Genomic DNA, 14,399 nt, shown 5'->3' with positions numbered 1-14,399 from the left:
AGGGTTCAAACTTGAAGATGAAATGATGGAGTTCAAAAAGATATTTTTCACTCCTGTCCTGCATGCTGTTTCGTTTGTGAAAACTGGTTACTTTTGGCATAATTTTAAATGACACATGCAGAAAAAAGGCATTATAATGAAATATCACTATTTATAGCTTACTTTTTTATGATGGAGGCGTTCTTCCTAGTGTGTACAAGAACTGTTGGAAGTTGGAGAATCCAACGACGATTTCTCTCCCCAGTACTTAAACTATTTGACATGCCTTCCCCTCTTTGCATCCCCCATCCCCTCTCATAAATAATGAACAGTCCCTAAGGTGAACACTTTGAAACTGTACTGCCATTGGTTTTTTACTAACAAATCCACAGGAGATGGAAAACAAAAAGGGAAACTTAAGCTTTGCAAACAATGTTAGTTTTATTTGAATATATTTCCATTTAATTACAATACAACATTCTGGGTAATGGGTTTGTAACAATGGTATATTATAATGCTTATGCTATAGGGATATCGTACATTTTGTCACGATTGCTTAACAGTGGCTTTGATATAAAATAAGTTGTTCCAAATATCTTTAACAGTAGGTAACTGGAATGATTAGGAGGGTCACGGTCGCTGTTTCAGAGAGGCCAACAGGAAGACGTCCAAGCCACTTTACAAACACACCCCGGCTCTCGTGGAAAGGTGACGGGATTCCCTGGAAATATATATGTATGCAAGTAAATTAACAATAAGCTGCTACTACAGCCATGCTATTCTTGAGAAATGTGAGATATGAAATAAAGGAGCAGAGTAAGGATAACATCTAATGAATAAAATGACGAGAGTTGGTGATAATTCACAGAAAAATATATGAACATGAATTCGGACAGCGTTGTAGAGCAATATGATAACAGCTTGTGTTTAGTGTTTTCACAATGTAAATATCATGTACCATTTTGGATTACGTTGTGGTTTGCACTAGAGCATATTTATTCATGGCGTCTTGGCATCTTTTAATCAAATGAATGAGAAACTGAATTCCTCTGGGTATGAGTTTGTTTTGTAAACCAGCAGCAGCTTCATATCCTCCTGTGTGCAACAGCTGCACGACAGTTCCCAATATTCACTTCTTCAAATAGTATCACTCCAAAGTCACTAACGACCCCTGGAGCCCCCAGTTTTCTCAGGTTTATGGATGTTGTGATAACAGATAATACTGTCATAAAAGCCTGTGCGTCTTCTTCCATATTTGTGTCTGAAGAGACTGTTTTTACTAAATGGATAGAGTGTGAGGGGTTTCCTTTATTTTCTCCCTGAGTAAGACCTATGATTTCATTCCTGGAGTTATAAATCATTCGATATTTCAAGGTCCAGTGTGAAAGATTTAGGCCAGTGTTTCCTAACTGGTGGTTTGCAGTCCAAAAGTGGGATTTGGGTTCATTCTGAATGGACCACAAGTGACTTGTTAATGTCTTTAAGAATCACACTTTATTTTGAAGTGCAGTGAATTTCTGGCACATAGCTTTTATTTTGAAGAGCAGTTTCTGTTTATTCTTGCAATATGTTTTATTTCTATGTGTTCTAAGCCAACATGTTGTTTACAATTTGAAAAATAAAACTGAATACAGTATGTGGTAATGTAGGCCTATCTAATGTGTGGACCTTGAAGTAATGACTAAAGAGAAATCTGGACTCTGTGACTGGACCAGTTGGGAACCACTGATTTAGGGTGATTTTTTTTAAAGAGATACAGGAAATTTAATGGGTATGTTTATTTTAATTTAATAATCACTTCAAAATTAGAATAGTTGTGTTTTAATAACCTTACAATGAGCCATTTATATCTACACGGAAAGCGGTTCCTTGTCTACAGTCTACCATGTTGCACCGCTATGTTTCTATAGTAGCCCAGAACAGACAAACCAAACAATGGCTCTACATAGGGCCATTCGTGTTGTCACGTTGGCCACCATAGTAAGCAGCCCCTCCGCAATGAATGGCGTTGGAAAAGCACATATTTTTTCAGTGTGAAACTGCTTGATTCTATGTTTTCTTGATTTAAATCACTGGGTCCATTTGTTTTGAAGAGGGAGAGATCTCTGTGGATATTTCTGTTCCCCGTAAAAACTTCCTGAATTCCTGGATAAAAAGGTAAGCACACATTTGCAGTTGCTGGGAAAGTTACTCCTCTCTGACAAGCCAAAAGGCATTGAATAAACAATTATTTTTAAGGTGAAACTGTTTTATTCAGTGTTTTTATTGGTTTAAATCACTTGGTCTGTTTGTGTTGGAGAGGAAGAGACCTCTGCAGATAATTCTGCTCACAATAAAAACCTCCAGAACATTGAAGGAAATCTGTCCAGAAGAAGTTTCAGCTGGTTTTAATATGTAATTTTTACTGTTAGATGCCTCTAAATCCCACTGAATCTTACACACTTTTTTGAAATATATTATATTTAGTATCATATTTAAAATATCCATTTGTTTTTTTGTAGATTGGAAGGTTAAGTGTCTTCTTTTATATGATTGTACAATCACAAGCATGCATAAACCTTGTTCTAGATCAAAAATAAATTAGCTGCCATTCACTTTATGCCTTCACTTGTGTGTTACCTGGTGTGAGAGGGATTTTAGTCCCAGATGCCTTCAGAACAACCTGCAGATCACAGGATTTGTTTTCCTGTTCCCTCAGTATGACACAAACTTCATCTTTCCTCAGCAGCCAGTCCATCTGACAGCCCAGGTAATTCACGCCACGGACGCAGAGCTCCGAAACGTCATTGGGAAGAATTGGGGAAAAGGCCAGACATTCCTTCTGAACTCTATAAAAACACAGCGTGTCACCTTTATATCACTGCCTACACGCTGAGCACATACTGAGGTGTTTTTCATTGTTAACTGACCTGAAGCCAGTGTAACCAAACAGCACAGCTTGCAGGAATCCTCCCATCCCCGTGAGAAAGTTAACTGCACCGGTGCCATCTGATGATTCACTCCATACCTGCAAGCAGAAGTAACCGCACATTAAATGGACATCAAGTTAAGAGGCATTTATGAGCATCATGTGGCTGTGTGAGTCACAACAACACCTGGAACGGTCCCTGGATGTTTTTGAAGCACTTCTCCAGTAAAAGTTGAGCTCTGTCAGCCTCCCCTAGCTCCAGCCAGCCGATTGCAAACATCCCCTTGAAACAGAAAGCATAAAAGCATTTGTGCAAACATCTACTAATTCACAAAGAAGTTTCAGCAACAACAATGACAGAAAGAGAGCGAGGCAAAGAGGGCTGAGCACATGAGATGCAACTGTACTATGAAATCAGATGAGATAAATCAGTGTATGGGAAACAGCGGGTTATAGTAAGAAGTGTGTGCAATATGCTTGTAGTTGTCTGCTGGGAGAAGCTTGAGGCAGGAGGAAGCTGTGTTTTCATATTCATTCATTTTGGGGTTTTTTGCCTCTCCAGATTCCTGGCTACTCCAGCTTAAACCCTTTGAAACCTGGAGTGACATCACTTTTGTTGTGCTGCTTTCAGAATCCTTTCACAAGTGATCACATCTTTGATTTCTATCAAAAACATGGGGTAAAAAATTGAAGAATTGTTTTATTGCTGCACGGATGTTTTGGGCCGCAATAATAATAATAATAATTACTGTTTATTTCTTTATTATTAGTAGTACTAATAGTAGTGGTATTCTTTTTTTTATTATTATTTATTTATTTATTATTTAAATACATATGGATTGAGTAATCACTGTGATTCTGTGCCTTGCACTGTATATATTTTAATGTGCTAACTGATAATTAACCCCACATGTGGGCTTCTTTTGTAAAATTGCCAAATCTACATGCTGAAGAAGGTCATCTGGCCTGAAACAGACCTTTGGCAATGAAAATGTTATAATCTGAGGGCTGTCCTGATCTTTACTGCATTGATATCCACTTTGAGGATTCAGCACCCAGTCTCAAGGTTTAATGGTGAGTGAGGCATTGTCTTTTTTGTTGTTTTTTTTTTAAAGTCCAGGTAAACTGAATTCAGAGATTTGTTTCAAAATACATTATAAATATTGAAAAATGATTGTTGAAAACATGTTACAAAAACCCTATATAGTGCTGAATTGTGGAGTTAGACGGTTCACTGTTTTTTCACCATTTTCCTGTTTTAAGATTTTTTGGACGGGCCTAAAACCACAGCTCGATGATGCACTGGAGCTATACTCAGCATAACCCCGCCCCTGACAATGTAGCAGTATAAAAAGGAGAAGCATCATTAGCATAGTCCAGAGAATGGGCGTGGCCTCTGCTCCTCTAGCGGACACGCCCCCAACATTTCAGGTCAGAGAATACTGTGCATTTTTTCATGATTTTGAGACCATCTTTTACATACTTGGCGAATTTTTTGGTCATTCAAATTCGGTCAGGTGTTTATCTGACCGAATTTCTTTCTGTGATGTGACAAACTCAGAACATATTTTAATCATCACTTTACCCCGACTTTAAAGGCAATTTTGTAAAGCTAGGGGAAAATGTCTAGGGGAAAACTAGTTATAATTATCATAACTACATATTTAAAATTATGTTTCAGAATACATTTTACTTCTATTGTATTTTTTACACGGTGTTTTGCTATTTTTTACTTTGTGAAGGATCTAAACACTTCCTCCACCGCCGACAAGTTTTATTCTATATATCATTAAAATGTTTTCTTTGTATGTAAAAAGTATTCTCAGCAATAAATCTCTAATACGTTCAAATACAGCATGCTGTGTATTACCCATGTCATGGCCGGACCATGAATGTCTGTTACTGGCTCATACGCTTCAAGGTCATTTTTCCTGATCTCTGTGGACATTTCAATTCCAAGAGGATATCCCAGCATCACTGTGTCCGCCTGCTTCACTGGGTGACCTGTGAGAGGTCCAAAAGACAGTCTAGCATATGTTACAGACACAACTTTCTTATGCAGCTCAGAGTCAGAAAATGACAAAAATGAACCTTTGATGTAGCCGTCGTACTCTGGATGGTATTGGGACTCTTGGTCAAAAGGTATTTTGAGGTTTTCAGCCACTTCCTTCCATTCCTTTGGTGCAGGATGTTGAAGGAGGTCAGCCAATTCTACAGCGAACTGGAGACTGACAAATGAGAAACCTTCTGTATTATTGGGAACCATAAATTAATATGCACTGGAGGGAAATATTAAAATACAAGTACCTGATTTTGGCCACTGTGTTTGTGTACACAGAGTTGTTGACATTGTAATAAAACTCATCAGGTGGCATGACACCTGAATGGCATAAAAGGGAAATGCTTGTCAATATTTTTAATAAGAAGTATTCACGCTTTTATATATAAATATATACATTTAAAATATAATAAAATGAGTTTTAATGTAGGGTAAAGTCAGGTAATGTGGGACACTTTTTGGAAGATAATATCAAGAAAACCACTTAAAACTCTGCAGATGACCTTCAGTGTTACTTTTACAGCTTATTATGGTTTTCTGCTATATTTCTAAGAAGAAAATAATTTGTTCAGTAAAATATTTTAGAAACTTTGGACTTTCAAACACATCAAATATCCCTATTTCACTCAGAGGAAATGTTCAGGTAAAATGGTCTGTTTGTTTGTTGTTGTGGTGGTCAAATCCATTTATCAGTTCAGTCATTAGTTTATTGAACAATAATGTAAACTGTGGATATTCATTAAAAAAAGATTGTCTAACCTCTCTGCCATGTTTTCCCCGTTCTTTTGTTGCCTGTTCCCTAGTGCCAGACCATCTTAAATGAACACGTGTGTGTGCTTTTGCGTGTGTGTTATAATAATGGCTAATCCTGGACTGTTTTGGCTGACACTGACTTACAGCATCATATTTAATATCTTTTAAATTACAAAAATACTCAAAAAAATGTCTGAAATGTTACAGGGTGGCACACTGCCACATAAATCATAATTTTATGGCACCTGGTAGGACATGCAATATTTAAAAAATATAAATTAAAATGTATTAAATAAAAAACACATTAAATAAGATGGAAAGCCAAGTTTTACTCCATTGCAGAAATAGTTCTGTGGTGAGATACTGTGGCTTTTATTACAGAATTATCCTTGTATGAAAAAACGATTGTTACCTAAGATATGATACTTGTGGTCGTCAGGGTTCCACGATGCTCTTGAGACCCAGTAATCAGCTACACCGTATATCACCTCCTGGCCCTTGCCCTCTGTGAACATGGACAGATCCTGCAACAAAGAGCTCAGTTAACATCGTCACACAGGGTGAGACACAGTGTGGATGAGTGGGGATGAAAGAGTGCACCTCTGTGAGGTGGAGGTAGTGTTGGAAGGCCAAGGTGACGTCTCCATTTATGTGAATCTCTTGTTGTCCGTAAATGTCCTCTGGACAGACCTCCCTCCCTGACACGGCACTCTCCCATGGGAACTTCAGTCCCTGAGAAGATAACAGATAAAGATAACTTTTCTTCAGAGGACTCAGTATCATGTTTTTTGTTTAAGTATATAGAACAAAAAGCAGACACAAAGTCAAACAGCATTAACCCTAAAATATATCCAACTCTTTGTTGCTGTTTCAGTTGCTAGTAGCAACCGCAGTTACCACAGTCTCAAAGAGATTAAACTGATGCTGTTAAGGTATCAGTATCAAATAAATGCTCTTGTTAACTACAACCTGCAGATATTCTACAACTAAAGCTATTTGTGGCTATAGAAAATATGAAGTTGATTACACGCAGTACAAACTTATTGCAATAAGTTAGATATAGATATATAGACATAGATCCATATGACTTGGCAGCTCAGAGCTGGATATACTGCAGGAATGGTGTTTTTCTATAGGCCATTGCAAAAGTTAGCATCATCCTGGTTCCCTTGTTACTGAGCCTATGGGATTCTTCCATTGGATTTTGGATCATTGCAGAAAATAAGCTCTGTGGTAAACAAATGTTTATGATACTTACAAGTTTTGTTCAGGCACATAATCTTCACCAATGTACACCACTAAAGGATTTTTGAAGCCTAAAAACAATCGCCAGAAGTAAAAATCTATTGCTAGGCTAAAGTGAACTACACTACGATCGAGTCGCCACAGCCATGAGGCTTTACAGGCCTGTTCAGCATGGTTCAGCTGGTGTTGAGCAGGTATTTACCAAAGACCTTATTTAAGGCAGGATCTAACCAAAACCCCATTCAAATAACCCTTTGAGATGAGGAACCTGGAGGTCCTAAAATGCCAAGTCATTTCCAGGTTTTGAGGACTCATTACTGAGTACTTTATATTTTTCAAAGGTGGTTGTAGACTGCACGCGATCAATCATTTTTAAGTGTCAAATGACGTGCTGAATGTGTCATTTAACTCATTTTCTGTGAACACAGTCAGAGCCTGAAGCAGAAAGAGAACAGACAGGTGATAACCACCTTCTTGGTACCTGTTATTTCAGACTGAGGCTGCAAGGTTTGTCAAGGAGAGCTTGGTTATGCTGAACTGGCTTCGTGGTACAGCCCTGATCATACCTTGAAGCCCTGCTTTTGGGCGTTGTCTTTTGCGCCATCTATAGTCCCCACCCTGTACTTCAGCACAGCTTTGGCTAGCTTGGGATAGAACAGGGCTATACCAGGATAAATCCAAATGTCCTGTCACAGGAAGGTAGGATCATTATGAGATACATCATACCAACACAAACAGCGTGTAAATAACACAGCAAGACATCAACTGACACTATTTACCTGGTCCCAGAAAACGTGGCCCCAGTAGTCTTGACCATCCCCACCGTTAGACAGCCCACCTGGACTGACTCCACCAAAAGAGCTGGAGGTGTCGTGTATGGAGGGGAAGGCACTAAGGAGGTAAAACATGCAGCCAATCAGAACCTTGCCAACGTTCTCCGAACCCTCCACCTCCACCTTGCTCTGCAGCCACAGTTCTTTCCAGGCATTCTCGTGAGACAAACGCAGGTTACCACTCGCCATCAGACTCAGACCCTCATCGAAGCTGGCCTCAGCAGTCTCTAAACTGTTGGCCACAGCCAGGATAAAGCCCCAGCGAGCCTGGCTCTGCTCTGGAAGCAGTGTCAGAGTGGAAGGAATGGGGATCCAGATGAGATGCACTGTGGGACAGAAACCTCCAGGGAACTCAGCAGTGGTCACCTTTCCTTGGATGTGGCTGAGAAAGAAAGAGATCTAGACTGTGTAAGAAATCATACTTGCACTATATCATAGGTCTACATTTCAGCAGGGACACATCTCCTTTCATAATTCAGTCAATATCAATTCAGCCCCATACTGATGGAGAGACTGGGTTAAGTTTTATAGTCCACAAAACACTGCCAGTTTCATGGGGAAAGGCGTTGGCATGCAGATACCATGAGCTGTCGTTGGTCTTGCATGAGTATGCATACGTGGACGCGGCTTTCACACTAGAAGCTACTGCCTACAACAAAGCTAAAAACATGTCACCAGTGATGTTTTTCTAAACAACTTAGCATGTTGGGGCTTCAGGACAATTGGAATACTTCTAATGAGTAGTATAGAGACATTTTGTGGTTTTATTAGGGTGAGCAGATAATGACCGAATTTTCATTTTGGGGGAAACTTTAGAATATCCCTTTAAGAATATTAGCATTTATGCCTCCCACCCCACAAAAAAAAAAACATGAAAGTGGCAGAAGAGCTTTACTATGACAAAATTTACAGCATAAATTGATACAGAAAATACTAAAATTGGCACATAAAAAAATCCCTAAAATGGCAAAGATTCAATGATGCTCACAAATTTCTGGTGCAGGACCCCCAAATCCAGTCAACATTTGAATGTGGGGCCCACATGGACAGTTAATGAGCTGAAAATGGGTCCTGTATGAGGTTGTCCACGGGTTCCATAATGGCCCCATGCCAGTTGCCCATATGGAAAGTGAACCCCACGAGTTATGCAGGACTACCTGGGCACCAAGTGGGTATGGGCCAAAAGTGGCCATATTATCTTTGGCCCACTTGGGTAAACACACCCATGTGGGCAATTGGCATGTGGCCACGGACAATCCCATATAGGGCCCATTTTTCAGCTCATTTACAAGTACCCACATGGGCCCCTACATAAAAATTTTGGTTGTGAACCCCCATTTCATTTGTGTCCCCCCAATATTGAAATAAAACCTATGCCCTTGTAATATCTAGTCAAAAATGTGAATGTGCAAGTTGTTGTGAACCTAACCTGCCCCCTTTGTAATCAGGACCAGACTCGAAAACGATGTCTTTGCTCTCAGGTGTGTATGAAGTGACCAGCCGGACATTGATTGGCTCCTCTGAGGTCACCTGACGCACCAGCAGGACCTCCATCACCATCAGGTTGGGGTAGTGTCGGTGTGAATACAAAGACTGTGACACAGTGACACTCGCTGAGCTCAGAGTGTGGGTGAAAATGCCTGCAGGGGAAGATGAAACCAGCAATAATTCATCACAACACAGCTTCCTGCAACCAGACACTCAAACCATGCTGACCCTACCCGTGTGGGTGTCCAGGGCGTAGGTGTGCTGGGCTACTTCGTCTGTCTCAAGCTGCACAGCATGGGGACAGGGGACATCAGCCCGGTGACAATGCCCACCCTCCCCGTTATACACACCACCCATGTGCATGACGCCGTTGTACACCCTCCATCCCAGCAGCCCATTGGCCAGTGGAGGGAGGAAGCGGCGGTCACTAGGTAGAGTGTCGGTGGAGAAGATGTAAGGGTCTTCATCACAGGACATGGCGATGAGGTTGTATTACCTGTGAAGGTAAGGGAGTGAAAAACAAAAGTCATGCAATAATTTTTTGGTTCAGTATATATATTGACATCAGTTCTCTATTTGTATCCATCTACTCCATCAGCAAAACTATAATTGTAATGTGCTGCATTTACGCAGCACTACTGGACCTAACTAAAATATCTGAAGTTGCTTGAGACATTAGATCATTACTGGAAACTTTTACTGTAGACACACACACACACACACACACACTTTTTACAAGTTCCTGCCAGTGAAGGCTATTTGTAGATTGTGTACTTTGGCACTTTTGTGTCACAAGACATGCTATCCATCAACCACAAAGGTGAACAGAAAGTTTAAAAACAAGCCACTCACCCAGCAAAACATAAATGGGCACATATTTCTCGGCAATCAAACATTTCTGACATTATTAATTACTTTGAAATGGCTATACAAAAAATAAAAACATACAATCTCAGAGATTAGCCACAGAAAGTTAGCTGGAGTTTTTTTAAGTCTAAAGCATAAACAACCATGATTCCTTTAGACACACGCTGCTACAATGGGAATGAATCACTCTCACGTGAACAGGAAAAAGCATCTGTTTCTGCAACAAAGAGGAGCGCCTGGAGATGAAGCGTGAAAATGAAACCTCCAGAAGTTCCCAAACCACTTGATCTGTGCGGTAAACCTACAAAAAACAGCTCATGAGTTGTTTTTTCCTTTTACATTTTATGTCGACTGGAGTCAAAGAGCGCCAGACTTGTTGATAAAGTGGATCCAAGTTGGTAGTGTCCAGTGCTACAACTGTAGGAGGAGGCCATTCAGCCTTCTGCTGCAAGGAAAACCTGGACTTGATTCTGGGGTTGCTGGAAAACTTGGCATGGATCTGTTGTGGAGGATAAAGCAGAGTACATGTGCACTTTACACCGTTTAGATAAGAGGGACACCACTACAGATCAAACATGCTCATTACATGTTTGCAGAATGTCAGGTGCACTAATCACACTTTGTATGATGTCAGGTCCCAAATTAAAGGAAAAAGGTCTTAATAAATGCATATAAATAAAAGCATATAAACAAACACAGTTTTGTTGCTGTCATGGCTGCCACATTGTGCGTACATATTCACAATTAAACACCAGCACCACTTGGCTGAGACTGTAAAATACTCCGCAGGTCACGCTGAGAGTGTTTACATTTCCATCCTATCTCTTCCAAGAAGTATCGCGTCACTCTCTCCAAACTAAATCATGTCATCCCCACACTGCTTTCACTCGCTCTAAACTGCTCCTTTTACCTTTTTTGCTGTTCGCTCTTATTTTACTTATTATTTAACCCTTTGAAAGCTGTGCAATTTGGCTTAATTTCTTTAAAAAAAAAAAAAAAAAACGTGGGAAAAAAAAGATGACCCCCAAATTTGCAAGAAATAAGTAAGAAGTACGAGAAAATCACCTGAAAAAAAACAACAAAAAAACAAAACCATTAAGGTTGAAAAGTAACTAGTAATATGTGCTTAAAAATATAATCATTCTGTAAGAAAACATTTAAAAATGTAATTATGATAATTATAAATATATATATTTTTCCCTGCATTTTTCTTTTTTTCCCCCTGTACATTTTCCCTCGCATTTTCTTTTTTATCCCTTGACATTTTTCTCTAGCTTTAAATAAATATATTTTTTAAATTCCTATTTTTTGAGAAGCATTTATGCAAGAAATCACACCAATTTGCTCAGGGTAAAAAGGTTCAAATATTGTGAAAGACTTCTGAAAGCAGCACAAGAAAAGTGATGTGGCTCCAGGTCTCAAGGGGTTAATGAAATCTATATGGTTATTTACAGTGAAGTCTTTGCGGTCAGAGTTTAGAGCCTCTGCAGCAACCTGCTTGAGGAAAGAGGGCAGCAAGAATCAGTAAATCTTTTCTTAAAACATGTTTTTATGGGGGAGCTTATTCTGAGTTAATTTGAAACTTCGTCACATTATGATATGGTTCTATCTGCGTTCTGAGCTGTTTTGAGATATTGAGCTTCAAAGTTTTTATGTTCTAACTATCCAAACTGATACGTGGAAGAAGTCTCTGTGGTACATGAACATGACAGACAGCCTAAAGCTATTCTAAATACACAACATCAAATCCTGCTAGTTTTGTATATGGGTTTTTTAGGGACACGTCAAATATAGATAGAACCTTCGAATCCTAAAAACTCAAACTCATTTTCAAGGAATACAGTTTACGTTAATTTGATTTAAACCATAAAATTTGCGTTGTAACAGTGTCTTCATGTAAGGGAAAGTTTAATTTAAGCCTTTGAAACCTGGAGGGACACCACTTTTCTTCCGCTGCATTCAGACACCTTTCCGAGCATTTAAACCTCTAAAATCTGAAGAAATTGGTTTTATTTCTTTCAAAAACACAAGAAAAAACATAATGAGCAACTTGGTCAAAATGTCACACAAACTGCAAAAAAAGAAAAAGAAGTAAAAGTTGATGAGGAAATGATCTGGATTAGCTCAGGGGGAAAATTAGATGTAATATTAAAAAAAATGAAATAAAACAATAAAAAAGAGAGAGAGCAAAATGTCCAGAAAACTATAATCATAATTCTTTTAAAAATGTTTTAAGTTATGTTTATTTTTTATGTTTTATGTTTATTTGTTTTTTTTTTTTTTTTTTTTTACTAATTTGATGACTAATTTTTTCTATAACTTTTTACCGATTTCTTGCTCATTTTTTAGCCATTTTTTGTTAAGTTGCTCATTGCCTTCTTTCCGTGGTCATGATTCAAAGGGCTTTCTATAACAATTTTTTAACATTTATTTCTTGTGGAAGGACAAATCTTCTTTTTCTTACTCAAAAAAAGCATTGCAGGTTAAGTAAAAGTTGGTAATTATTTTGTCCTGTGTAGAAGTCATTTTTTAAACATATTATTCTGGCAACCAGTAGTTTAAATTTTCTTTGGGTTAGAAAACAAGCAGTAACTGTAACAGTCTACATGTTGAGTGAGTGAGACAGGTGAGATATATTCTAGATATTCTAGAAATCTTCATATGGGGATTCATGGCAAAATCTGTATTCATTTAAGGGCCCTTGACATAAAACACATTGAGGACCCCTGCTACAGAGCATACAGCCAACACATTTCCAATTAAGGGTAATCCACTCTTGGGCTGCCCTGATAACAGGAGTATTTTTTTACTCTGATTTGTAAAGAAATGTAATTTTTTTTTTCAGTCTAACTGCAGCATTTTATAAATTGCACCACTTGGTGGCGTTGCAGAGCTGCTTGTGAAACATCTGGCGTCATGCCGGGGGTCAGAGCCACAAACCCTGGGAAAAGCTGTGCTTTGTCCATATAAGGCTGCAATCCATCCGCTTCCCTCTTCCTCCCCAGCTCCCTTCCTCTGTCTTTCTCAGACCTGAGGGATATTTACAGAGAGAGAGCCTCGGCCAGCCTGCCCTTCCTTATTAGGAGCTCAGCTTGTTGTCAGTACTTCTTCCCTGCAGGACAGTGGTCCATCTCCCTGCTCTGATGAGACAGATGGATGAGTGCTGTTAACTTAACTCAAGTGCAAAATGGACGGGAGCTCAAAAGACAACGAGACTCTCGCAGCTTTTTACCCAGTCGCTGCTGAGCACTGACGCAGCACATGTAACGACACTCGCTCTCTCATGTCAGTCATGATGTACAGTCCACCTGGGAGCAGCGGTAGATTCATAAAACAGTCCAAACATACTGTAAATACATCTGTGTTGCCCTGTTTCCTCTGTTACGCTCACTGTGTTGCAGCTGCTCGGTTCCTTTTTTTCCTCCCCAGTGATAAAGGACATCTGGCTACCAGAAAACAGAACAACTGTATGCAGGGATGATACCAGTGTGATGTAGGTGAAGCAGAAAAAATGGCAACAAACAAACAGGTAACCACAAACTGGTTGCTCCCTTGATCACTATGCGTTGCCACGAAGCCAAGAATCCAAGTAGGATTCAGTGCTGTGGTTGCAAACAATGTTGATATACCTTCATGTTAAAGTGAGTAATACAAGTAACGGGATAAGTTAAAGGGACACTTGTGACAAATCGAACAGCGTCGGAGAAAAACTAGGGCCGTAACCAAGTCCCTCCTTTATGCCACCTTTACATTTTTACACAGAACCAAATAACAGTGGCGTATGCTGCTCCAGTGTGTGATTTTAGACAGCATGCTGGCATCGCGGATCCAAAGGAGGGGACACAGGGGGGACATGTTAACCAACGGCGTTGGCCTATAGTGTGACATAAAACAATAATGCCCCATTACTTTTACCATCTGTTATAAGGCGGCTGATCTTGTCACTAAGTAGCTCCTGAATGTTATTGTTTCCCCAATTTTCGGACATTTACAGCAGCTGTTCTTCTTCTTCCAGTTTACAGCTAAATGTTACTAACTGCTTTTTAAATTCTACAGCAGTGGATGACACACATAACACATGGTCAAAGCATCACACCCATCCTGTACTATACTTTATCTCCCGAGGCGGCTTAAAGGCGGGGACAACTCATCTGCAAATTCCATGATGGTACCTTTTATACAGAACGGCATGGTGGCATTTTGGTGTAAGCTGCGGAGTCACTTTAAACTCAATTCTATTGTAAGCCTTGGCAATTTTAACAAAGAG

General features: G+C 39.4%; 1 protein-coding gene across 2 annotated transcripts; it reads right to left on the bottom strand.

Annotated features, from left to right (window-relative positions):
* Positions 1–401: 401 nt before the first annotated feature.
* Positions 402–10,562, bottom strand: pgghg (protein-glucosylgalactosylhydroxylysine glucosidase). Of its 2 annotated transcripts, none has more exons than XM_042496316.1 (14): positions 10,326–10,562; positions 9,499–9,761; positions 9,207–9,417; positions 7,724–8,159; positions 7,511–7,630; positions 6,300–6,431; positions 6,112–6,223; positions 5,195–5,267; positions 4,979–5,115; positions 4,758–4,891; positions 3,075–3,170; positions 2,889–2,986; positions 2,599–2,807; positions 402–700 (listed from the first exon to the last, which is right to left on the bottom strand). In XM_042496316.1, exons 2-14 carry the CDS (start codon positions 9,740–9,742, stop codon positions 624–626), a joined length of 2,079 nt encoding a protein of 692 aa, XP_042352250.1. In that variant the 5' UTR covers positions 9,743–9,761; positions 10,326–10,562; the 3' UTR covers positions 402–623. The 2 variants fall into 2 exon arrangements, with proteins under 2 accessions (XP_042352250.1, XP_042352251.1); XM_042496317.1 differs by having other exon boundaries at positions 10,472–10,556.
* Positions 10,563–14,399: the final 3,837 nt, after the last annotated feature.

Source organism: Plectropomus leopardus, chromosome 11 (genome assembly GCF_008729295.1).
Source record: "Plectropomus leopardus isolate mb chromosome 11, YSFRI_Pleo_2.0, whole genome shotgun sequence".
Taxonomy (NCBI): Eukaryota; Metazoa; Chordata; class Actinopteri; order Perciformes; family Serranidae; genus Plectropomus; species Plectropomus leopardus.
This window is presented reverse-complemented; position numbering and strand designations above follow the sequence as displayed.